General features: G+C 40.8%; 1 protein-coding gene across 1 annotated transcript in view; it reads left to right on the top strand.

Annotated features, from left to right (window-relative positions):
- Positions 1-24,307, top strand: part of TMEM144 (transmembrane protein 144) — a 42,204-nt gene that overhangs the window by 12,365 nt on the left and 5,532 nt on the right. The window contains 6 exon segments of the mRNA XM_036282272.1: positions 1,995-2,017; positions 2,020-2,075; positions 11,973-12,105; positions 12,108-12,137; positions 15,217-15,336; positions 19,035-19,132. Of these exon segments, the coding sequence (XP_036138165.1) occupies positions 1,995-2,017; positions 2,020-2,075; positions 11,973-12,105; positions 12,108-12,137; positions 15,217-15,336; positions 19,035-19,132 (460 nt within the window).

Here is a 24,307-nt window from a genome sequence, read left to right on the forward strand (position 1 = left end):
TTTATTGATTTTAGAGAGATAGGAAGGGAGAGGGAGAGGGAGACAGAAGAATCAATGAGAGAACATTGATTGGCTGCCTCCTGCACGCCCCCCACTGAGGATCGGGCCCACAACCTGGGCATGTGCCCTGACCGGGAATCAAACCAGCAGCCTCTTGGTGCATGGGTCAATGCTCAACCACTGAGCCACATCGGCTGGGCATCCCCACAGTTTTAGATGAAAAGAAGTTGAGGCTTAGAGAGGTTAAGCTCTTTGTTGGAAGATCGGTCATACTGTTATTTGAATTAATACTGAACAAGAACTTTTATTGGTATCCTTCTGGCATTTCTGACATATTAGCCTGCATTGTTATTAGAAAAACACACTGGTCTATACCAAGTAAAGGGTTTTCATTATAACTGTGAGAAGAAAATGCAATTTCAATATCTGATATTAACCTTTGAAAATTAATCTGTGTAAGCACACACACACAAATTTAAGTCATTAAGATATAGGCAAATAATTAGATTTTACACATTCCACTTTACTGACCTTTAAGTACTTTGAAGTCCTTGAAGGAGACATAAGATGTGATTCCTATCTTCTATTAAATTAGAAACTCTTTAGAGAAAAAAGATTACGTGGATTTGTGGCAAATGGTCTGGATTTTGTGATGACTGTTCTCAGTGTTGTGGGGATTCGGAGAAGCGTAAGATTAGTGAGGACTGACCTGGGGAGATGTTCTCTTCTCAAATTCAGCACTTCATTTCCTTAGTAAGAGAGTAGTGTGTCCAGATATGTGAGAAACATGAGCAAGAGCAGACAGTTGTGAAAGGTTGGGGAAGGAGGGAGCCTTGGAGCAGGTGTGGTTAGAGGGAGACCTCCATGTGGGGAATCCCACTGAGATGGTTTGGGTGAAACATAATGCAGAGAGCAATGAAAATCAAAAAGGAAAGTTAAATTCCCAGTGGAAGGGATTGTGGATCCATTCAAATTTTTAAAGCAAGTAAGATACTGAACTAAGGAAGCTAACTACAAAATATTTTGTTTTTACCTGAAAGATAGCACATCATATTCGCTATTTCACACTTAGCTATCTACACTAGTTCAACCACGTGTGTACTTTGAAAACTTATTATATTGCTGTAACGTTTGAACCATGCACACTTATTAAAATAGAATGTCAAAAGCATATTAATGTTGTGAGTTTTCTTACATTGATTTAATATTTTCATACATTTGCAGGGTTCAAAAGTCAACAGTGAGTGAGGCATTCATTACAAGGATACGAAGAGAAAGTACATTATGAGAGAGGTGTTAAGAGAGAAAAAGTCATTAGGCTATGCATGTGTTTTTATCTCTTAAAATATATTCTAGAGATCTTTGCTTATCAGAGCATACAGGGCATCCTCGCTTCCTTTTATAGCTGCATAGTATTCCATTGTGTGATCATGAATGTCAACTTGCCTGAGTGTGATGTACCTGTATTATAGGTCCTAGAACAGTATTGGTGAGGTCAGGATTGGACACACCTGTGGCTTTGGTAGATGGCCCCAGAGTCTCCTCCATGGGAGTTGCATAGTTCTGCACCTCTATCAGAGGTATCTGTTTCCAGCTGCGATGTTATTAAAACTTGTGGGAGGGGTTTCAATAGAATAGGTTTTAAAAATGTTATTTCAAGGTATTTTTTATCTGCTTTGTTTCACTGTGATTCCAGGGTTAAGCAGGAATAAAAAGAAAGATGGAACCATTGACTGAAACTAGAAAATCAGGAGGAAGATCTGATTTAGGGGGAAAGCCTGTGAGCTTAGGTTTTAACCTGTTGCGATTCAGGACAATGAGAGATCCCGAAGAGAACGACAGTCCTGGGAAAACGGCAGGACCACTGAAGAGGCAGTTTGGAAGTAATTATCATGCCAGAAGAACTTGATTTAAGCTGTGCTTTTTCTTAAAAGTTAAGCAACTTGATATGAACCAGAGTTCATGATAAATATTAAAAAGTATTTTTTTTACAGTGCTTTCATATTTTTGTTTATTAAAGTGAAACACCAAATAACACGTGTTCTCTGGACATCACACTATTAATGACAGAACCCGTGAGTATAATATGATAGACAAATTGATTTGAAACATAAAATTAAGATAAAAGGGCCCTGGCCAGTTTGGCTCAGCAGTTAGAGCGTTGGCCTGCAGACCAAGGAGTCACAGGTTCGATTCCGGTCAAGGGCACGTACCTGGGTTGTGGTTAGTCCCCGGCCCTGTGCAGGGTTGTGCAGGAGGCAACCAGTCAGTGTGTCCCTCTCACGTGGATGTCTCTCTCTCCCTCCCTCCCACTCAATCTGAAGATAAATAGAAAAATATCTTCAAGTGAGGATTAAAAAAAAATTAAGATAAAAGGAAAATGCATAGATTTGAAACAAAGATGGTACTGGGTTTTTTTGTTTGTTTTTCAATCGGTGTTATCTAAAATATCTGATTTAGCCCTGGCCAGTTTGGCTCAGCGGTTAGAGCGTCTGCCTGCGGTCTGGAGAGACCCGGGTTCGGTTCCCGCTAAGGGCATGTACCTCGGTTGCAGTTTGTCCCCGGCCCTGGTTGGTCGTGCGGTTGGCAGCCACTTGATGTGTCCCTTTCACATCGATGTTTTCCTCTCTCTCTCTCCCTCCCACTCTGTCTGTACAAAAAATGGAAAAATGTCCTCGGGTGAGGATAAAAAATAAAATAAAATAAAATAAATAAAATAAATAAAATATCTGATTTATTACAAGAAGGCCTATGTAGCAATCAATATTTCCCCAGAAAACCTTCTCAGCAAACACAGAAGTCTGTTTATTTTTGTTAACAGTTGAGTCCTACTAGAAGATGTATATACAAGCCCATATTTTGGAATGATGTAATGATTTATAGAAGAACCATGATTATTATAGAGAAATATGAAAGTTACTTTAGAAAGGAGGGGGAAGGTGGTTTTAAAGTGGTCCCAGGGAGGGCAGGGGGAAATGGGTCAGAAGAAGCCAATAAAAGTGTAAGCCATACAAAGGTAAAAATTGGACTTCATTTTTTTCCTTGTTTCTCTTTTCTGCCATATTCTGATCCACTCAAAGGTAAAGGCAGGAAATGTGTAAGGACTGACTGTTTTGATTTTTATGAAACTGAAATTGAAAATCTAGATTAAATAGGAACAATCTTTAAAAGAGACCTGACAAAGCAGAAGTGCCAAGACTATGTACAGAACTTCCGGTCACGATGGCGGCGTAGGTAAACGTGGTATCGCGTCCTCCCACAACCACACCAAAGTTACAACTAAACTACAGAACAACCATCATTCAAAGCCGCCTGACATCGAGCTAAATGGAAGTCCTACAACTACGGAATTAAAGCAGCAGCCACATCCAGACTGGTAGGAGGGGCGGAGGTGGACAGGCTGGTCCCACACCCACGTGTGGTGGAAAAAAATCAGGAGGACACCTCGGCTGAGAAGATCCTCCCTGAGGACTGAGGGGTACCCGGCCCACACCAGATGCCCTGCTCAGGGTTCCAGTGCCAGGAAGAGAATCCCCATAACTTCTGGCTGGAAAAACCAGCGGGAACTGAGGCTCAGGGAGGCTGAGGTGGCTGGAGCCCCAGGCAGCTCCTTAAAGGGCCCACGCACAGACTTACCAGACTCACTCCCTCTAAACTTGGAGTGGAGGCAGCTCGAGAGGTGCCAGAGACATACAGGGAAGAACTGAGCTGTTTGGCCTGCAGAGGAGGGCTGGAAAGGGGGCTTTCTCCTGGACAGATGTGCTGTCAGAGGCCTTTGTTCCTTTGGTGAGCCCTTCCTTGGGGTGTCAGACAGACAACCTGGCTCACACTGGTAGCCCTGCCCCGCCCCACTCCAGCACACTCGTTCACACTGGTTGCCCCGCCCTGGTGATTCCTGGAGGCCCTGCCCCACCCCACCCAACTTTCAGGCCCACCCAAGCTGTTGCCACTTGCTTTACCATAGGATTGGCCTGTCTTAGATCCTGTTTCAGGTTTTCCTAAATTCTTTCAAACAAGCAGCATCTGATCTCAGCTAGCCCCTTACCTCTCATTAAGTATTACATAAAAGCAGGCACAGGGAGGTGGCCAGAATGAGGAGACAAAGAAATAGGTCCCAGGTAAAAGAACAGAATAAAACTCCAGGAAAAGAATTAAGTGAAATGGAGATAAGCAACCTACCAGATGCTGAGTTTAAAATACTGCTTATAAAGATGCTCAATGAACTCAGTGAGAACCTCAATAAACTTAGTGAGAACCTCAGTGAACTTAGTGAGGGCCTCAAGAGCATAACAAAGGACCAGGCAGAAATGAAGGATGCCCAGTCAGAAGTGAAGGAGGCACTAACTGAAATAAAGAATAATTTACACAGATTCAATAGTAGAGTAGGGACTTCCGGTCAAGATGGCGCGTATCGCGTCCTCCCACAACCCCATTAAAGTTACAACTAAACTACAGAACAACCATCATTCAAAACCGCCTAAAATCAAGCTGAATGGAAGTCCTACAACTACGGAATTAAAGCAGCAGCCACATCCAGACTGGTCTAACACCCAAGTGTGGCAGATAAAAATCAGGAGGCTCCCACAGCTGGGAAGGTCCTTCCTGAGGACTGAGGGGTCCCCGTCCCACACCAGGTGCCCCACTCAGGGTTCCAGTGCCAGGAAGAGAAGTCCCCATAACTTCTGGCTGGAAATACCCGTGGGAAACTGAGGCTCAGGGAAACTGACATGGCTAGAACCCCAGGCAGCTCCCTAAAGGGCCTGCGCATGCACTTATCAGACTCTCTCCCTCTAAGCTTGGAGGGGAGGCAGCTCCACGGGCGCCAGAGACATACAGGGAAGAACTGAGCTGTTTGGCACTGGAGCGAGGGCTGGAGAGAGGGTTTTCTCAGGGACAAACGTGCTGTAAGAGGCCTTTGTTTCTTTGGTGAGCCCTTCCCTGGGGCGGCAGACAGTCGCCATATCTGGGACTCCAGCAACCTGGCTCACACTGGTAGCCCCGCCCTGTTGATTCCCTGAGGCCCCACCCCACCCCTCCCCACCCCTCCCCACCCCTCCCCACCCCTCCCCACCCCTCCCTACTTTCAAGCCCACCCCAACCTACTTTCAGGCCCACCCAAGCTGTTGCCACTTGCTTAACCATAGGATTGGCCGGTCTTGGATCCTGCTTCAGATTTTTCCTAAATTTTTTCAAACGAGCAGCATCTGGTCTCAGCGAGCCCCCATACCTCTCATTAAGTAATACACTGAAACAAACACAGGGAGGCAGTCAAAATGAGGAGACAAAGAAACAGGTCCTAAATGAAAGAACAGAACAAAACCACAATAAAAGAACTAAGCGAAATGGAGATAAGCAACCTAACAGATACTGAGTTCAAAATACTGCTTTTAAGGATGCTCAGTGAACTTAGGGAGGGCCTCAAGAGCATAAAAAAGGACCAGTCAGAAATCATGGGATTGAAAAAAAATGGTGGCGGAGTGAACGGAGCTACACAGACCATCTCCCAGAACCAAACTGCATTTACAACAATAACACAGACAAATCGACGGGAAAAAGCAACAGAAAAGCAGCTTGCGAGGACCATACAATGAGGGACACTGACTCCATCCCGGTAGGCTTGCGAAGGCGCGATACGGGGGCAGGGAGCCCACGGTTGGCAGCTCGGCAGCGGCCTTAGCTGGGAGCAGCTCCCTCGGGTTACACTCCTAGGCGGCTCCACAGCGCAGCCGGGACAGAGGCTGAAACAGCCACAGCCACTTGGGCTCCGGCAGAGGGAGGGCGGACTGGACTGGAACTGTGTTGGGACACTCGGGGTTTGGAGGGCGCTCAGACCTTTGGCTGAGTGCAGACCGTGACCACATTGCTCCTTCCCAGGGCTCTGAGGAGAGGCAGCAGCCCCTCCCTCGGAGATCCAACCCCACCCTGTGGGCCATTGAAGTGCTAATTGAGGCTCACTAACAACCAGCATCTGCCCCACCCTCGTGAAAGCCCCTTGGCTGAGCACCAGAGGGAGTTTTTCAATCAACTAACAACCTAAAACTCATCAATTAACCTAGACTGCTAGCCTCCAGGCAAAAGGCTGGAGGATAACAGTACGTTTCCTGGGCTGGCAACTTTAACCAGGAAAGTAAGACTTGACAGTGGTGTTCAACGTGGGTCCTCCCTCGCTCATCTAAACACAGGAGAGGGAGCCACAAACAGCAGAACACCAACACCCACAGGGAGAACTTGACAGGCTCCAAAGCCCACAGTGATAGCCAAAATGGTGAAACACAGAAACAGAAGCCAAATGAAAGAGCAAGACACCTCCACCAAAGATGAGATCAATATGGAGCAATTAGGCATGTTGACAGAGCTAGAATTCAGAGCCATGATCTTGAGGAAGCTGAACAGCATGAGTAAGGACATAGAGACACTTAAAATAAGCCAATTGGAAATTAAAAGCCAACAAGAAGAGATAAAAAATGACATATCCGAAATGAAAAACACATTGGAAGGTATAAAAAGCAGAGTAGGGGAAACTGAGGACCGGATCAGTGAATTAGAAGACAGCGTAGAAAAAATCGACCAATCAGAAAAACAAAAGGAAAAAACTATTAAAAAACAGGAAGACAGCTTAAAAGAACTATGGGACAACTGGAAACGTAATAATATTCGCATCATAGGAGTCCCCGAAGAAGAAGAAAAGGAGCAAGGGATAGAGAATATATTCAAAAACATAGTGAGAGAAAACTTCCCTAATTTGGTGAAGGAAGAAGGCATTCAAGTTCAATAAGCACAGAGAGTCCCAAGTAAGAAGAACCCAAACAGGCCCACACCAAGACACATAGTAATTAAAATGCCACAAATTAAAGACAAAGAGAGATTCCTAAAAGCAGCAGGAGATAAGCAACAGGTTACCTACAAAGGAAACCCCATAAGGCTCTCAGCTGACTTCTCACAAGAAACACTACAGGCCAGAAGGGAATGGCATGAAGTAATCAAAGTCATGAAAGACAAGAATCTGAATCCAAGACTACTCTACCCAGCAAGGCTATCATTCAAAATAGAAGGTCAAATAAGGAGCTTCCCAGACAAAAAAAGGCTAAGGGAATACATTAGCACCAAACCAGCACTGCAAGAAATGTTAAAAGGACTGCTGTAATTAGCAGTAGAAATGGGAAGAAAAATGGAACCACACTAAACAAAAATGGCAATAAATAAGTACATATCAATAATCACCTTAAACGTAAATGGATTGAATGCTCCCATAAAGAGACATAAAGTAGCTGATTGGATAAGAAAGCATGACTCATCTATATGTTGTTTACAAGAGACCCACCTCTCAACAAAAGACTCATATAGGTTGAAAGTGAAGGGATGGAAAAAAATTTTCCAAGGAAATGGAAAGCAAAAAAAAGCTGGGGTAGCAATTCTCATATCTGATAAAATAGATTTCAAAATGAAGACCATAACTAGAGACAAAGATGGCCACTACATAATATTGAAAGGATCTATCCAACAGGAAGATATAACCTTGATAAACATATATGCACCCAATATAGGAGCACCAAAATATATTAAAAATCTTCTGGAGGACTTCCAAGGAGAAATCGACAACAATACAATCATAGCAGGGGACTTCAACACCCCGTTGACAGCACTGGATAGATCCTCTAGGCAAAAAATTAGCAAGGAAACAGAGACTCTAAATGAAGCACTAGACCAAATGGATTTAATAGATATCTACAGAGAATTACACCCCAAAACTACAGAATACACATTCTTCTCAAGTGCACATGGGACATTCTCAAAGATAGACCACATGATAGGACACAAACTAAATCTCTACAAGTTCAAGAAGATTGAAATCATATCAAGCATCTTCTCAGATCACAATGGCATGAAACTAGAAATCAATTGCAACAAGAACATGCAAAGACATTTCAACACATGGAGGCTAAATAGCATGTTATTAAACAATGAATGGGTCACCGAGAAGATCAAGGAAGAAATTAAAAACTTCCTGGAAACCAATGAAAATGAACACACAACAACACAAAATCTATGGGATGCAGCGAAAGCAGTTCTGAGAGGGAAGTTCATAGCACTACAGGCCTACCTCAAAAAACAAGAAAAATTTCTAATTGACTGTCTAACCTCACAACTTAAAGAATTAGAAACCAAACAAAAAGAAAACCCCAGAGCAAGTAGAAGGAAGGAAATAGTAAAGATCAGAGCAGAAATAAATGACATAGAGACCAAAAAAACAATTCAAAGGATCAATGAAACAAAGAGCTGGTTTTTCGAAAAGATAAACAAGATTGATGGACCCTTAGCTAGACTCACCAAGAAACAAAGAGAGAGAACCCAAATACACAAAATCAGAAATGAAAGAGGAGAAGTAACAACCAACACCACGGAAATACAAAAGATCGTTAACAACTACTACGAACAACTATATGGCAACAAATTCGACAATCTAAGCGAAATGGACAAATTTCTAGAAACACACAGTCTCCAAAAACTATTCCCGGAAGAGATAGAAAACTTGAACAGACCAATAACAACTAAGGAAATTGAAGAGGTAATCAAGACTCTCCCAGCAAACAAAAGCCCAGGCCCAGATGATTTCACGGGGGAGTTTTACCGAACATTCAAAACAGAACTAACACCCATTCTCCTCAAACTATTTCAAAAAATTCGAGAAGAAGGAAGACTTCCAAACACGTTCTATGAGGCCAGCATAATTCTAATTCCAAAACCAGAAAAAGACACTACAAAGAAAGAAAACTACAGGCCAATATCCCTGATGAACATAGACGCCAAAATCCTGAACAAAATATTAGCAAATCGGATCCAGAAATACATCAAAAAAATTATTCACCATGACCAAGTGGGATTCATTCCAGGAATGCAAGGCTGGTACAATATTCGCAAATCAATAAACGTGATACACCACATAAACAAAATGAAGAATAAAAACTACATGATCATATCAATAGATGCTGAAAAAGCATTCGACAAAATCCAGCATCCATTTCTGATAAGAACGCTCAGCAATGTAGGAATAGAGGGATCATACCTCGACATGATAAAGGCCATATATGAAAGACCTACAGCCAACATCGTACTCAATGGACAGAAACTAAAAACATTTCCATTAAGAACAGGAACAAGACAGGGATGTCCACTTTCGCCACTCTTATTTAACATTGTACTGGAAGTCTTAGCCACAGCAATCAGACATGAAGAAAAAATAAAAGGGATCCAAATTGGAAAGGAGGAAGTGAAACTGTCATTATTTGCAGATGACATGATATTGTACATAGAAAACCCTAAAGACTCCATCAAAAATCTATTAGACTTAATAAATGAATTTGGCAAAGTAGCAGGATACAAAATTAACGTCAAGAAATCGACGGCATTCTTGTACATCAATGATGAACTCACAGAAAGAGAAACTGAAAAAACAATCCCATTTACCATCGCGCCAAAAAAATTACGATACCTAGGAATAAACTTAACCAAAGAAATAAAGGACCTATTTGCAGAAAACTACAGGTCATTGAAAAAAGAAATAGAGGAGATATAAAAAAGTGGGAGCATATACGTTGTTCATGGATTGGAAGAATTAACATAATTAAAATGTCCATACTACCCAAATCAATCTATAGATTCAATGCAATCCCCATCAAAATACCAACGACATATTTCATAGAACTAGAACAAATACTTCAAAAGTTCATATGGAACCAAAAAAGACTCCAAATAGCCACAGCAATCTTGAAAAAGAAGAACAAAGTAGGTGGGATCACAATACCAGATATCAGGTTATACTACAAAGCGACTGTAACCAAAACAGCCTGGTACTGGCACAAGAACAGGCATATAGACCAGTGGAACAGAACTGAAAACCCAGAAATGGACCCCAGGCAATACGCTCAATTAATATTTGACAAAGGTGGCAAGAGCATACAGTGGAGTAAAGACAGCCTCTTTAATAAATGGTGTTGGGAAAATTGGACAGCTACATGCAAAAAAATGAAACTAGACCATCAACTTACACCGTACACAAAAATAAACTCAAAATGGATAAAAGACTTAAATGTGACCCGTGAATCCATAAAAAATCTAGAAGAAAATGTAGGCAACAAAATTTCGGACATCATACGGAGCAGAATTTTCACTGATACATCACCTAAGGCAACAGAAATAAAGGAGAAAATGAACACATGGGACTACATCAAACTAAAAAGCTTCTGCACAGCAAAAGAAACAATCATCAAAATGGAAAGGCAACCCACTGTATGGGAGAACATCATTGCCAATGATGTATCAGATAAGGGGTTAATTTCCAATATATATAGAGTGCTCATACAACTCCACAAAAGGAAGACAAAGAACCCAATTAAAAAATGGGCAGAGGAGCTGAATAGACACCTCTCCAAACAGGACATACAAATGGCCAAGAGACATATGAAGAAATGCTCAACATCACTAATCATCAGAGAGATGCAAATTAAAACAACAATGAGGTATCACCTCACACCTGTCAGAATGGCCGCCATCAACAAATCATCAAACAACAAGTGTTGGCGAGGGTGTGGAGAAAAGGGGACTCTAATACACTGCTGGTGGGAATGCAGACTGGTGCAGCCACTATGGAAAACAATATGGTACTACCTCAAAAAATTAAAAATTGAACTTCCTTTTGACCCAGTGATCCCACTGCTGGGAATATACCCTAAGAAGCTTGAAACACCAATCAGGAAGAATATATGTACCCCCATGTTCATAGCAGCACTATTTACAATAGCTAAGATCTGGAAACAGCCCAAGTGTCCACCAGTAGACGAATGGATAAAAAAGCTGTGGTACATATACACAATGGAGTACTATGCAGCGGTAAGAAAGATCTCTTATCCTTTGAGACGACATGGAGGGACCTGGAAAGTATTATCCTAAGTGAAAGAAGCCAAGCAGAAAAAGACAAATACCACATGATCTCACTTATATACGGAATATAATGAACATAACAGTCTGAGGAATACAGTAGACCCAGACACATGGAAGTAGGGCACAGACTGACATCCCTCAGAAGAGGGGATGGGGGGTGGGGAGGGGGGAAGAGATAAACCACAGAACTTATATGCATGTGTGCATGACCAATGGACATGGACAACTAAGCCGGGGACAGGGTGGAGGGAGGGGTGGGGGTGGGGGGTGTAATGGGGTAAAAAGGTAAAATATCTGTAACAAAAAAATAAATAAAAATTCATAAAAAAAAAAAGAAATATTTGTTCAGAAAAATATTTTTAGTGGTCTCACAATTAGACAGACCTGGTCTATTAGCCTGGTCTGTGTTGAGGACATTCCTCCAGGACCGTGAAGTCCAGGCTTTACCATGATGTAGGATTTCTGACGTGAATAGAGCTCATTTATGAGTTAGCCTTTGAGTTTCTACAAGTTTGTATTCTTTAAAGCTCTATTAAAATAGACTTTAAAATCTATGGTACATATATACAATGGGATACTATGCACCTGTAAGAAAGAACGATCTCTTATCATTTGAGATGACATGGAGGGACCTGGAGGGTATTATCCCAAGCGAAACAAGCCAGTCAGAAGAGGACAAATATCACATGATCTCACTTATTTCTGGAATATAATAAACAAAATAGACCCAGAGACAGACTAACAAACCCCAGAAAGGGGGGGGGGGGAATAAACCACAGAATTTGTTTGTGTATGTGTAATCACAGATATAGACAACAATGCTGAGGATGGGGTGGGGGTCAGGGGTCGGGAGGAGGGTGTCATTGTGGGGGAAAGGAGAAACATGTAACAAAAATAAATTTTTAAAAATAGACTTTTAAGAATTTGGTTTTAAGTTTGGAAAGGAATGGTTTTTGCCTAAAATTCTGCATAACTGCTTGTGATTTACATGTTGAAGCATGCTTCAATTATGATTCCATTTGTGTGTTTGACAGAAATATTGTTTTCAACCAAGATTAATAGTGATCTATTTGTTTTTAAGGGGCTTCAGTCTTGCAGTGATATCTGAAATACTCTATGGATCCACATTTGTGCCAATCATTTATATCAAGGACCACAGCAAAAGAAATGTTGTATATATGCAGGGGCAAGCCAGTATGGTAAAAGTAAAAAGTTATTTTACTTTATCAACAAACTCAATACTGGTTTTTCTACTTAAGAAAGATGAAGGGCCCTGGCCAGTTTGGCTCAGCGGTTAGAGCGTCGGCCTGCGGTCCGGAGAGACCCGGGTTCGGTTCCCACTAAGGGCGCGTACCTCGGTTGCAGTTTGTTTCCGGCCCTGGTTGGTCGTGCGGGTGGCAGCCACTCGATGTGTCCCTTTCACATCGATGTTTCTCTCTCTCTCTCCCTTCCTCTCTCTCCCTCCCACTCTATCTGTACAAAAAATGGAAAAATATCCTCGGGTGAGGATAAAAAATAAAAAAAAAGATGAAGGGATTAAGAAAAACTCATAGCCCTGGCCAGTTTGGCTCAGTGGTTAGAGTGTCGGCCCACAGACCAAAGAGTCACGGGTTCAATTCTGGTCAAGGGCACGTACCTCGGTTGCAGCTCGTCCTGGCCATGGTTGGGGTCATGCAGAAAGCAGCCAGTCAATGTGTCTCTCTCACATCGATGTTTCTCTCTCCCTCTCTCCCCCTCCCTCCTATTCAGTCTAAAGGTAAATAGAAAAACAAATATCCTCAGGTGAGGATAAAAAAAGAAAGAAAAACTCATAGACACAGACAACAATATGATGATTACCAAAGGGAAAGGGGGTGGGAGGAGGTAGAAGAGGGTAAAAGGGGATAAATGGTGATGGAAGGAGACTTGACTTTGGGTGGTGAACACACAATACAATAGTGAGATGATGTATTATAGAACTGTACACGTGAAATTGGTTAAAATTAAAAATTAAAAAAGAATGTGATTGTAGTAAATTGGTACATAGATTTGATCTTACTTTTTCATTGTAAGTGGTGAATTAAAAAGACACTGAAAACTAAAAGTAATAAAGGACTGTTTGAGTTATTTTCATGTGATCTTTAACATACAAATATAATCAACTTTAGTCAGCATTTATTTCAGCTCCTTAGAACTTAACACATGGTTTCTAGCTTCACACTAAGGTTTGGGGATTATTTTCTGGTTAGATGATCTCTGGAAAAATATGTGTTCTTTTTAAAGAAACAAACTAAAGTTCAGTATATAGTCCTTTAAAATCAAGTAAAGATCAAAATATAGGCTTCCTAAAGGTTAAAGTAGAGTCTATTTAGTCAGAGAATATTACTTTTTAAGCACAGAGTGGTGCATTGACAGTTTCGATGTAATGCTCCCTAATCATCTGTTTCTAGTGATAGAATTAATTTCTTAGGCATAAATTCAACACTATGTGCAGTAGCTTTAGTGGAGGCTCAAAAGGAGATGAAAAAGTTTCTACTTTGAAGGTCCTATAATTATGCTGAAACATGGCTACACATGAAATGATAGAAGTATGAGATCATGGATAGTAAAATTCTAAATCAGATGGTTTGGAAAATTAACATGATCTATGTTCAGGACAAGGAGAGGTTTGGAGGGCCAAAGACCTGGGGGAAAGATTGATGGAAAGGCTGAGACTTTAACTAATTTTAAATGAATACATAGACTTTGAGTAGATACCATAGTTGCTTTCTTTCTTTCTATATTCAGCTCCATGAACAATATTCAAACCTTTTATTAACTTCTCTCTTTTCTTTTAGATTTTATACAAATACTTATATTTTTATTCTTTTTTTCCCAAAGGATAAAAATAATAAAAATAGAATAACACATGGGATACATTAAAAGAGAAAGAAAAACAAGAGTGAAAAAATAAAATGGAACCCGAAATGAGTCTAAAAACTGTACCACACTTGTACACTTGGTAGACATGAACCATAAATCTAACTCTAAGATTTCTTATAGCCACAAGAAAAATCAGATCAGTTCCACAATTTAGCAAACACAAGATGTAAACAACTAATTGTTCAGGAGTACAGTTGTCCTTGGTACTGGGACATAATAAACAATGTCCTTGACGATTTCTTTGCATAAATAGTACAGTCCGTTCTTGGGGATCGTTCTTATGACAACTCAAATATAGTCTGAAAGGAACACACTTTATTAAAAAATGGGCGGCATAATTTTTCACTTCTTTATTTACAAGTGCATAACAAGTACATGCTCTGCTAGGCACTGTTCTAAGCACATTATAATAATAACTCATTTGTAGCAACATTACCGGTTGAACACCATTATTATTCTTGTTTTATAATTGAAAAAATTAAGACAGAAAGAGATTAGGTAACTTACCCAAGACTCGGAGCCAGCAGGTTGTGGATTGAGGTATACCGCCCAGCTGGTCTGTGCTTCTCATTGTTCTGTTATGCTGCCTTTTGTGGTAGCACATAGATATAGGTGTGTTGTTCTTGTATGATCCAGAAGTAGGACTTAATATTTTTGAAGACTAGACAAACTCTTTGATCTTCAAACTTTCCTCCCTAAATATGGTCATTTATCTTAGTCAGAATTATAGTTGAGAGAACCACTGAGTCCAATGTGGCTTTCCCAGCTAGAACCTGTAGAGCACCCATCTTTATGACGAAAGTACCGTCTGCTTAACAGTCAGTGGAGTTGGGGTTTCTCAGTCCTTAGGCCACCATCATGTGTAAGTAACTGAATAAAACTCTTTTTGGGATAACTTCCTAAATATTCTTCTATATAGATGTCATCTGCACAGATATAGTGGTCTCCAGATTGATTAAAGGACATATAGAATGAGGGGTCCCCCAATTTTTCACACCCCCCTCCCACTATGGTGTACTGGAAATTTGCTACAATTGCTATAGCTATTAGAGAAATCAGGTCTGAATACCTATTCTTAAAAAGGACATATTAACATTGTATTCACATGGTGCTTCTTGTTTCTTGTTTTGCTTTCCAAGATGATCATAAAAACAAGCCCTTTAGATTTGATTATACTAATTAATTTACTGTTTGATGTTTTGTTTTTAGTTATTTTTAATTAAAATTCTATATAAAGAGTATGTAGAAAACTAAAGTGATAAAATATAATTAATGATTCCTTGATGTTTAAGGTTCATTTTGGTGAGTTTTGTTTTAGAACTCTACATTTGACATGACTAAAATGGTACACACAAGAGTTTTATCATCTTTTTTCAGATCTAGACTATGTCTTTGCACATGCCAGTGGCATCTTTCTTACAAGTATGGTCTGTTTCCTGGCTTACTGTGTAACCATGAAAAATAATCCTAACTTATATCCTGAAGCAGTCTTGCCATGTAAGAATGTTTACTATAGAAAATCTTCTTACTCTGTAAAAGGATCATTCTCTACTCATTTCACTTAAATAATCATCTTCTGGAAACCAAGCTATCGTGTGTGTGTGTATTTCCTTAATTGCTCTGCCCCAGTTCACCACCATATATGAAGGATTTAAAAACCATGAAACTAGGGACTTCCGGTCAAGATGGCGGCATAGGTAAACGTGGTATCGCGTCCTCCCACAACCACACCTAAGTTACAACTAAACTACAGAACAACCATCATTCAAAATCGCCTGAAATCAAGCTGAATGGAAGTCCTACAACTACAAAATTAAATAAGAAGCTGCATCGAGACAGGTAGAAGGGGCGGAGGCGGACCAGCTGGCCCCACACCCACATGTGGCAGATAAAAATCAGGACGACACCTCGGCTGGGAAGGTCCTCCCTGAGGACTGAGGGGTCCCTGTCCCACACCAGGTGCCCTGATCAGGGTTCCAGTGCCCCGCAGAGAAGTCCCCATAACTTCTGGCTGGAAAAACCAGCAGGAACTGAGGCTCAGGGAGGCTGAAACAGCTGAAACCCCAGGCAGCTCCTCTTAAAGGGCCTGCTCATGGACTTACTCAGACTCTCTCCCTCTAAGCTTGAAGAGGAGGCAGCTTGAGAGGCGCCAGAGACATACAGGGAAGAACTGAGCTGTTTGGCACTGGAGCGAGGGCTGGAGAGGGGGCTTTCTCCGGGATAAAGGTGCTGTCAGAGGTCTTTGTTCCTTTAGTGAGCCCATCCCTGGGGCGGCAGACAGCCACCCAATCTGGGACTCCAGCAACCTGGCTCACACTGCTTGCCCCACCCTGGTGATTCCCTGAGGCCCGGCCCCACCCAACTTTCAGCCCCCCCCCCCAAGCTGTTGCCAGTGGCTTTACCATAGGATTGGCCTGTCTTAGATCCTGCTTCAGATTTTCCTAAATCCTTTCAAAAAGCAGCATCTGGTCTCAGCTACCCCAAACCTCCCGTTAAGTAATACACAGAAACAAACACAGGGAGGCAGCCAAAATGAGGAAACAAAGAAACAGGTTCCAAATGAAAGAACAGAATAAAACCCCCAAAAAAGAACTAAGTGAAATGGAGATAAGCAACCTACCAGATGCTGAGTTCAAAATACTGTTTATAAGGATGCTCAATGAACTTAGTGAGAACCTCAGCGAATGTAGTGAGGGCCTCAAGAGCATAAAAAAGGACCAGTCAGAAATGAAGGAGGCACTAACTGAAATAAAGAATAATTTACACAGATTCAGTACCAGAGTAGGTAAAGCCAAGAAGCTAACCATCGATTTGGAATATAAGGAAGCAAAAAACACCCAATCAGAACAGCAAAAAGAAAAAAGAATCCAAAAAAATGAGGATAGTGTAAGGAGCCTCTGGGACAACTTCAAGCATGCCAACATAGGGGTGCCAGAGGGGAAGAGAGAGAACAAGAGATGGAAAACCTATTTGAAACAATAATGGCAGAAAAGTTCCCTAACTTGGTGAAGGAAACAGACATACTAGTCCAGGAAGCACAGAGAGTCCCAAACAAGATGTACCCCAAGAGGCCCACACATCATCAAAATGTAAAAGGTTCAAGACAAAGAGAGAATCTTAAAAGCAGCAAGAGAAAAGCAGTTAGTTACATACAAGGGAGTTCCCATAAGGCTGTCAGCTGATTTCTCAAAAGAAACCTTGCAGGCCAGAAGGGAGTGGCAAGAAATATTCAGAGTGATGAAAAGCAAGAACCTATAACCAAGATTACTCTATCCTGCAAAGCTGTCATTTAGAATCAATGGATATATAAAGAGTTTCCCAGACAAGAAAAAGTTAAAGGAGTTCATCACCACCAAACCGTTATTATATGAAATGTTGAAGGGTCTTTTTGAAGAAAAAGATAAAATATATGAACAAACAAAATGGCAATGAATACATATCTATCGACAATTGAATGTACAAACAAAATGAATAGGCAGAACAGAAACATTCTCATAGATACAGAGAACATTTTGTTGGTTGCCAGATGGGAGGGAGGTTGAGGGAATGGGTGAAAAAGGTGAAGGGATTAAGAAGTACAAATTGGGTGCTAGACTGACAAACCTCAAAGGGAAGGGGGTTAGGGGTGGGAAGAAATAAACAAAAGAGCTTATACGCACAACCAATGGACATAGACAACAGTGTGGAAAAAGGCAGGAGGGGGGTGGGAGTGGGGAGGAGGGCGTCAATGGGGGAAAAATGAGGAACATCTGTAATACATTCAACAATAAAGAGTAAAAAAAAAAAACATGAAACTAAATATAAAATGCTAGTCATTGTTACAGATCTTACAACTTGAACAATAAATCTAAGATAATTTCCTAGGCCAAAATATCTTATGTGTTGACTGTCAGACTTTTTAATTTCTTCTTCTTTTTTTTTTTTTTTTTATCCTCACCCGAGGACATTTTTCCAACTTTTGTACAGATAGAGTGGGAGGGAGAGAGAGGGAAAGAGAGAGAGAGAGAGAGAAACATCGACGTGAAAGGGACACATCGAGTGGCTGCCACCCACACGACCAACCAGGGCCGGGGACAAACTGCAACCGAAGTATGTGCCCTTAGCGGGAACCGAACCTGCGTCTCTCCGGACCGCAGGCCAACGCTCTAACCGCTGAGCCAAACTGGCCAGGGCTTAATTTCTTCTTTATAAGGATTTCTATTAAAAGTCAGAGTCCTGTGACTACTTATTTATTTATATCCTCACCCGAGAACATATTCATTGATTTTTAGAGAGAAAGAGAGAGACATCAATGTGAGAGATGAACATTGATCAGTTGCCTCCCAGCCCCAACCAGGGATTGAATTGGAAACCTAGTATGTGCCCTGACCAGGAATTAAACCCATGACCTTTTGGTGTACGGGAAAATATCCATCTGAGCTACACAAACCAGGGAATGGGAATTTTTTTTTAAGTATCAATAAATAGGAATCTGCAGTCACTTGGGAAAGCAAACATTCTTCCTAAAAATTAAGTAGAAATTATTTTAGAACTCAAACAGGTATACGTTAAATGCACATGCTTTTGGATTTACTCCATTAGGCATTGGTGGCAAAAAATATATGTGTCATCTCTCACTTATCTGTGATTTTGCTACAATTCAATTTGGAATAAAGGTGCACAAGCAAAAAATTTCACAGAACAAAATTAAGCACATGATTGACTTAATCCAAAGTGTCCACTGTACCACTATTGAAAATGGTACACTATTTACTGAAGGCTTCGTTCAATTATCATGACATTTTTAGCTGGTGTTTTCATACAAATTCTAGGACTTTCGTTTTTTCCTTAGCTATAAGCATCATTCTAAATTGCATATATGTTCATGAGTTAGAGTAAATGGTGTTTACAGAGCATGTTCAGATCCTGTGTCTTCCCTAGGCCCTTCTCCACCACCCAACTTTACTCAATTACTCCTTTGGGTACTTTATTTAATGTCAGTAAAGTGAGATGGTTGATCATTGTACCCAAAGCAGTGAAGGGCAATCAGTTGGTTTCCAAAATGACCATAAAGAAAAGCTCAAAAATCCGTGTTGGCCAACCATGTTGGTAGGAACACACTGATGTGCATACGTTAACATTCCTGCTAAATCTAGAGTGTGAAGTTTTCGGGAGGGGGCCGTGGCTTGTAATGACACTGTCTGTGCGTGTTTCAGGATTTCTGTGAGGGATACTTTGGACAGTAGCCACCTGCTATTGGTTCATAGCTAATCACTCTCTCGGCACTGTGGTCAGTTTTCCGATAATCACTGCTGTAAATGGCTGGATTGTTCTGACATTTTTGATTTTCAAATGTAAATCTAATTTTTCTGGAGCATTCATACTGACTCATTGAAGGCAGTTGTGGAGTTTAATGTTTTAGGAGAACAATTAGTATAATAGACTCATGTAGATAAACTGATACCTTCTAATCTCAAGTCCTTGATTGCTAAGGGAACACTGCTAACCTCATTCTAGCAGGTTTGTTCATCTCTGATATCCTTGCAGTGTTTGTTGGGTCATTTTACCTGGTATCATTTTGGATACATTATAACTTGCTAGTTATAGCACTCGTCATATCTATACAACAGTTTAAACATATAAAAATGCTTTTGTGTAAATTATCACACTTGAATCACATGACAACCTTGTGAGACAGAAAGCACTTCCTATACCTCTTCATATGGAACCTCAATATTTTTGAGAAAGGCTTTCATGAAGTCCTAAACCAAAGTGTTGTCTCTGCATAATGCCATGTATGGTGCTATACATAATACAATTTGCTTCCTCTGACTTTTTTGTTGTTGTTGTTAATCATCACCTGGGATCTTTTTCCCCCTGATTTTTAGATAGAGTGGAAGGGAGAGAAGGAGAAAAAGAGAAACATCAATGTGAGATATATCAATTGGTTGCCTCCCACACGACCCCAACTGAGGCCAGGGGTCAAACCCGAAACCAAGGGTCATGCCCTTTTCTGGGAATCGAACCAAGACCCTTCTGTCTGTGGGCCAATGCTTTAACCGCTGAGACAAACCAGCCAGGGCTCATCTGACTTCTTGAGGTGCCAATTAGGTAGCACTTAGTTAGGTAACAGAAAAACAAAAATACTTCCCTTGACATAGGTGGGACAAGTATTAATAGGATTGTCCCCATTTTGAAGATGAGAAAATTGAGGCAATTGCTAAGAGCATTGTCAGAGTGAGAAAGCAAGTGGAAACCGCAAGGCTTCTAAGTACAAAGTTTAAAGAACACAGTGCTGCCCTGGCCGGTTTGGCTCAGCGGTTGGAGCGTCGGCCTGTGGTCTGGAGAGACCTGGGTTCGGTTCCCGCTGGGGGCACGTGCCTCAGTTGCGGTTTGTCCCCGGCCCTGGTTGGGTCGTGTGGGTGGTGACCGGTCGATGTGTCCCTTTCGCATCGATGTTTCTCTCTCTCTCTCCCTCCTACTCTATCTGAACAAAATATTGAAAAGTGTCCTCAGGTGAGGATAAAAAAAAAAAAAAAAAGAACACAGTGCTATTTTTTGCCATCAGTATAGAATCCGGTTTAGAGTCCAGGTTCATTATGGTAATAGGACTGACATATACACACACGGGAATTGAGTGCTTTAATGTCGGGCTCTTATGTCCATACTAGATAGTTGGGACTGCTGACCAGCTGTTCACCTTCATCCCATTTTTAAATCATCACAAACACAATTTGCCTGAAATATTTTATCAGCACACTTGTGCAAACCTGGAAAGTCGATTTTTAAAACACATATTGTCTAGTCTAAATCACATTACATGAGCCCTGGCTGGTTTGGCTCAGCGGTTAGAGCGTCGGCCTGCGGTCCGGAGAGACCCGGGTTCAGTTCCCGCTAAGGGCATGTACCTTGGTTGCAGTTTGTCCCCGGCCCTGGTTGGGTCATGCAGGTGGCAGCCACTCGATGTGTCTCTTTCACGTCGATGTTTCTCTCTCTCTCTCTCCCTCCCACTCTATCTGAACAAAATATCGAAAAATGTCCTTGGGTGAGGATAAAAAAATAAAAATAAAAAATAAATCACATTACATGAAAGTTTGAAACATCCTTCGATTTTAATATAAATTCTAGGTTTCAAACAGTATGTTTTTGACTATTTTATTGTGTTCATAAAATGGTTAGCTTTAAAGTACCTCTAAATTCAAACAAATTAATTTTTTTAAATTTCGAGAACTCACATTTTGATGTTCATAATCTCTGCTGAAGAAAAATATTACTGAAATCGAACATATCGTAAGGATTTTTTTTAGTCCTCATCATTGGAATGGCAAAGGACGCAAATTCTTTCCACAAAGGGGTTTGTTTCTCATCACTTCAGGGATATGTCATGCTAGAGGTGACCATATAACACAGGAAATATACTGGGCAACAGGGGTATAAAGCATACCAGTTATACGCTTAAAAGTAAATTTGCATGGAGAAGTATACAGTATGATATTCTCCTCCACTAGGGATTCAAACGTTATATTCTTGAACAAATGTGGGTTCTCTAGAAAAGGTGTGAGGCAATTTTATATAAAATACACAGATACAATCAAGTCGCACAAGACAAATAGAAATGTAAGCACAAATAGAACATCAAAACTATAATAAAAATGAGAAAGGAAGCAAATAGTACAAAGGGTAAATAGTTATGGGATTGAAAATTAAATTTTGCTTCGCATCTACAAAAGGAGGTAATGCAATGAGATAGCTAATCATTTTTAACTGATAGCCTACTATTTTCTCAGAAAAGACAGTTTATTTTCTAGCATTAAATTTTAAACAGAATGTATCATATGGGGCCTTTTTGCAAGGGACATGGAACAATAATAAGTAATATTCTTTACCAAAATTTTACAGTAGACAGAGAGATGGTTTTCCAAACACTGTTTCTTGTATTAAATTATGGTAAAGCCTTACAGCAAAACATGAATACCTACTTCATTGGAAATAAATTGCTGAGGTAGGCAGAGTGTGGGCAGAGGTGTCAGTGGGAGTGATCACTGAGGCTTTGGAGACATGCCCATCAAAAGGATTATTCTTTTTTTTTTTTTTTTTTTTTTTGCATTTTTTGTGTTCAGACAGAGCGGGAGGGAGAGAGAGGAAGAGAGAGAGAGAGAAACATCGATGCGAAGGGACACATCGAGTGGTTGCCACCCGCACAACCAACCAGGGCTGGGGACAAACTGCAACCGAGGTACGTGCCCTTAGTGGGAACCGAACCCAGGTCTCTCTGTACCGCAGGCCGACGCTCTAACCGCTGAGCCAAACCGGCCAGGGCGAAAGGATTATTCTTGAACCATTGATACAAACAGAGCGGTCCCACCCAGCAGGTGTAGCTTCCTCTGGTGTTTGAGGATTCTTTCCTGGGAAGGACAGGTACTGCTAGGAGATGAAGCAATAGGTCTTTATTGCCACTAGGTTCTTCCTTGATTGTACTTGTGTTACTCTATTTAAGACAACCTTACCCACACACAGAAAACATTCGGTCCCTACGCTCAAAGATCTTACATTCTTTTTCACTTTATTTTCTTAGCAGAGTAGATTTTGTTTTAACTTTAACTTTTTCTAATGCAAAATTTCAAATATACCCATCACCTAGCTTCAATCATTATAAATATGGTCATTCTTATTTTATTTTAAAAAGGGACATTTTTTGAATCCCAGTCGCTCTATTTTCCCAGGTACATATATTTCCATTGTTGCATATCTATTGGTGACTAGATTGTGAGTTCTTTGAAATCACATCTATATTGTTTGCTGGCAAATAACATATAATTAAAAGGGGGGAAGGGGATGGATGGATGAATGAATGAATGAAAAGAAAGGAAAAACAAAACCTACATAGCCCGAGAAAGGGCTTGTTACCTCTGCTCCGCATGTTCCCTGTGCGTCTAAAGGCTGAATCCATCCTTATCCAGAAAGTTCAGCTTCTCAAGATGCCTCAAGCTCACCTTGTTTTCACAGACTGATTTGCTAATATAATTTTTATAAATATACAAAAAGAAAATATACAATCCCAATTGCCAAAGCAGCTGCATGTCTTACCTGGGATGCTCTTCCTATTTGGCTCTCCTTTGCCTGAATTAGTGTCTGACACACCTTGACTTATGCTTGCATTTAGCACAGCACTACTTACTTCCTATAGCCACAGGACTCTCTCAATAACCTTAGGCGCTGTCTAAGGAACTATTCAGAAAATCCTCAGCCAAAAAGCTTCAAAGGTCATTGATACCTTTTTTTTTTATCTATTTATTTTTTTATTTATTAATTTGTTTTTGTTACAGATGTTTCTCATTTTTCCCCCATTGACACCCTTCTCCCCGCTCCCCCACCCCATTCCTAGCTTTGTTGTCTATGTTCTGTGGTTTATTTCTTCCCCCCCCCCCTCAACCCGCCCTCCTCTGAGGCTTGTCAGTCTGTACCCCACCTCTATGTCTCTGGGTTAATTTTGTTCAGCAGTTTGTTTAGATACCTTTTAAATACACACACACACATACACACACACATATACATATGTGTGTATATATACACATATATATGTATATGTACATATATATGTATATGTATATGCATATGTGTATATGTATATATAGAGAGAGATATATATATAGATATGTTTTTACTGATTTTAGAGAAAGAAGATGGGAGAGGGAGAGAGAGGTGGAAACATCGATGAGAGACCGGCTGCCTCCTGCACACCTTTTACTGGAGATCAAGCCTGCAACCCAGGCGTGTGCCCTGACCGGGAATCAAATCAGTGAGCTCTCGGTGCACAGGGCAATGCCCAGCCAACTGAGCCACACTGGCTGGTCATATAATACCTTTTGGTATTATCTTCCACCATGTACTCTAAAGGGAAATTCATTTTCTGGTTAAAGAAAATAAAATTCTTAAGCAAATGGCACGGTAACATTAATATTATGTCCCCTATTCCCTTGTTTTCTGCCACCCTGTTCGAAGTCAGTATGGAACTGCCTAAAGGATCCAGATGCTCCTTGTTTGGCTTGGATTTTGAGACTTAGGACCTTACGTCATTGCTAAGAGACAGTTCCTTTGACCTATTTCTCTGGCTCTTTTGATGTGGACTTTTCCAGATGCTAACAGAGTAATGTGTTTTTATTACTTCCCTTACATGCCCACGTGGGGTCAGGCCTTGTTGACCCCGTCATGCGGACAGCTGGAGAAGGGGAGAGAGCAACATGTTGGAATTGTTTATTTGGAACTCAGAGCTTGTGCAGGCTTGAAACAGAATCATAAAATGTGAATACAATATATCTTCTGCACAGAAACCATGAGTAATTCAAATTCCTGTTTTCCCTTCTCAGCTAAAAATAATAGTAACAATAGACTTCAGTAGCTTACGTTTCTTCTCCTTTCTTCTTATTTCTTCTATATTATTTGATACCTGTCTTTATTGCCTGTTCATGAACCCATTATTTATTTTTTC

This window comes from Molossus molossus, unplaced genomic scaffold (assembly GCF_014108415.1).
Source record: "Molossus molossus isolate mMolMol1 unplaced genomic scaffold, mMolMol1.p scaffold_m16_p_4, whole genome shotgun sequence".
In the NCBI taxonomy this organism is placed as follows: Eukaryota; Metazoa; Chordata; class Mammalia; order Chiroptera; family Molossidae; genus Molossus; species Molossus molossus.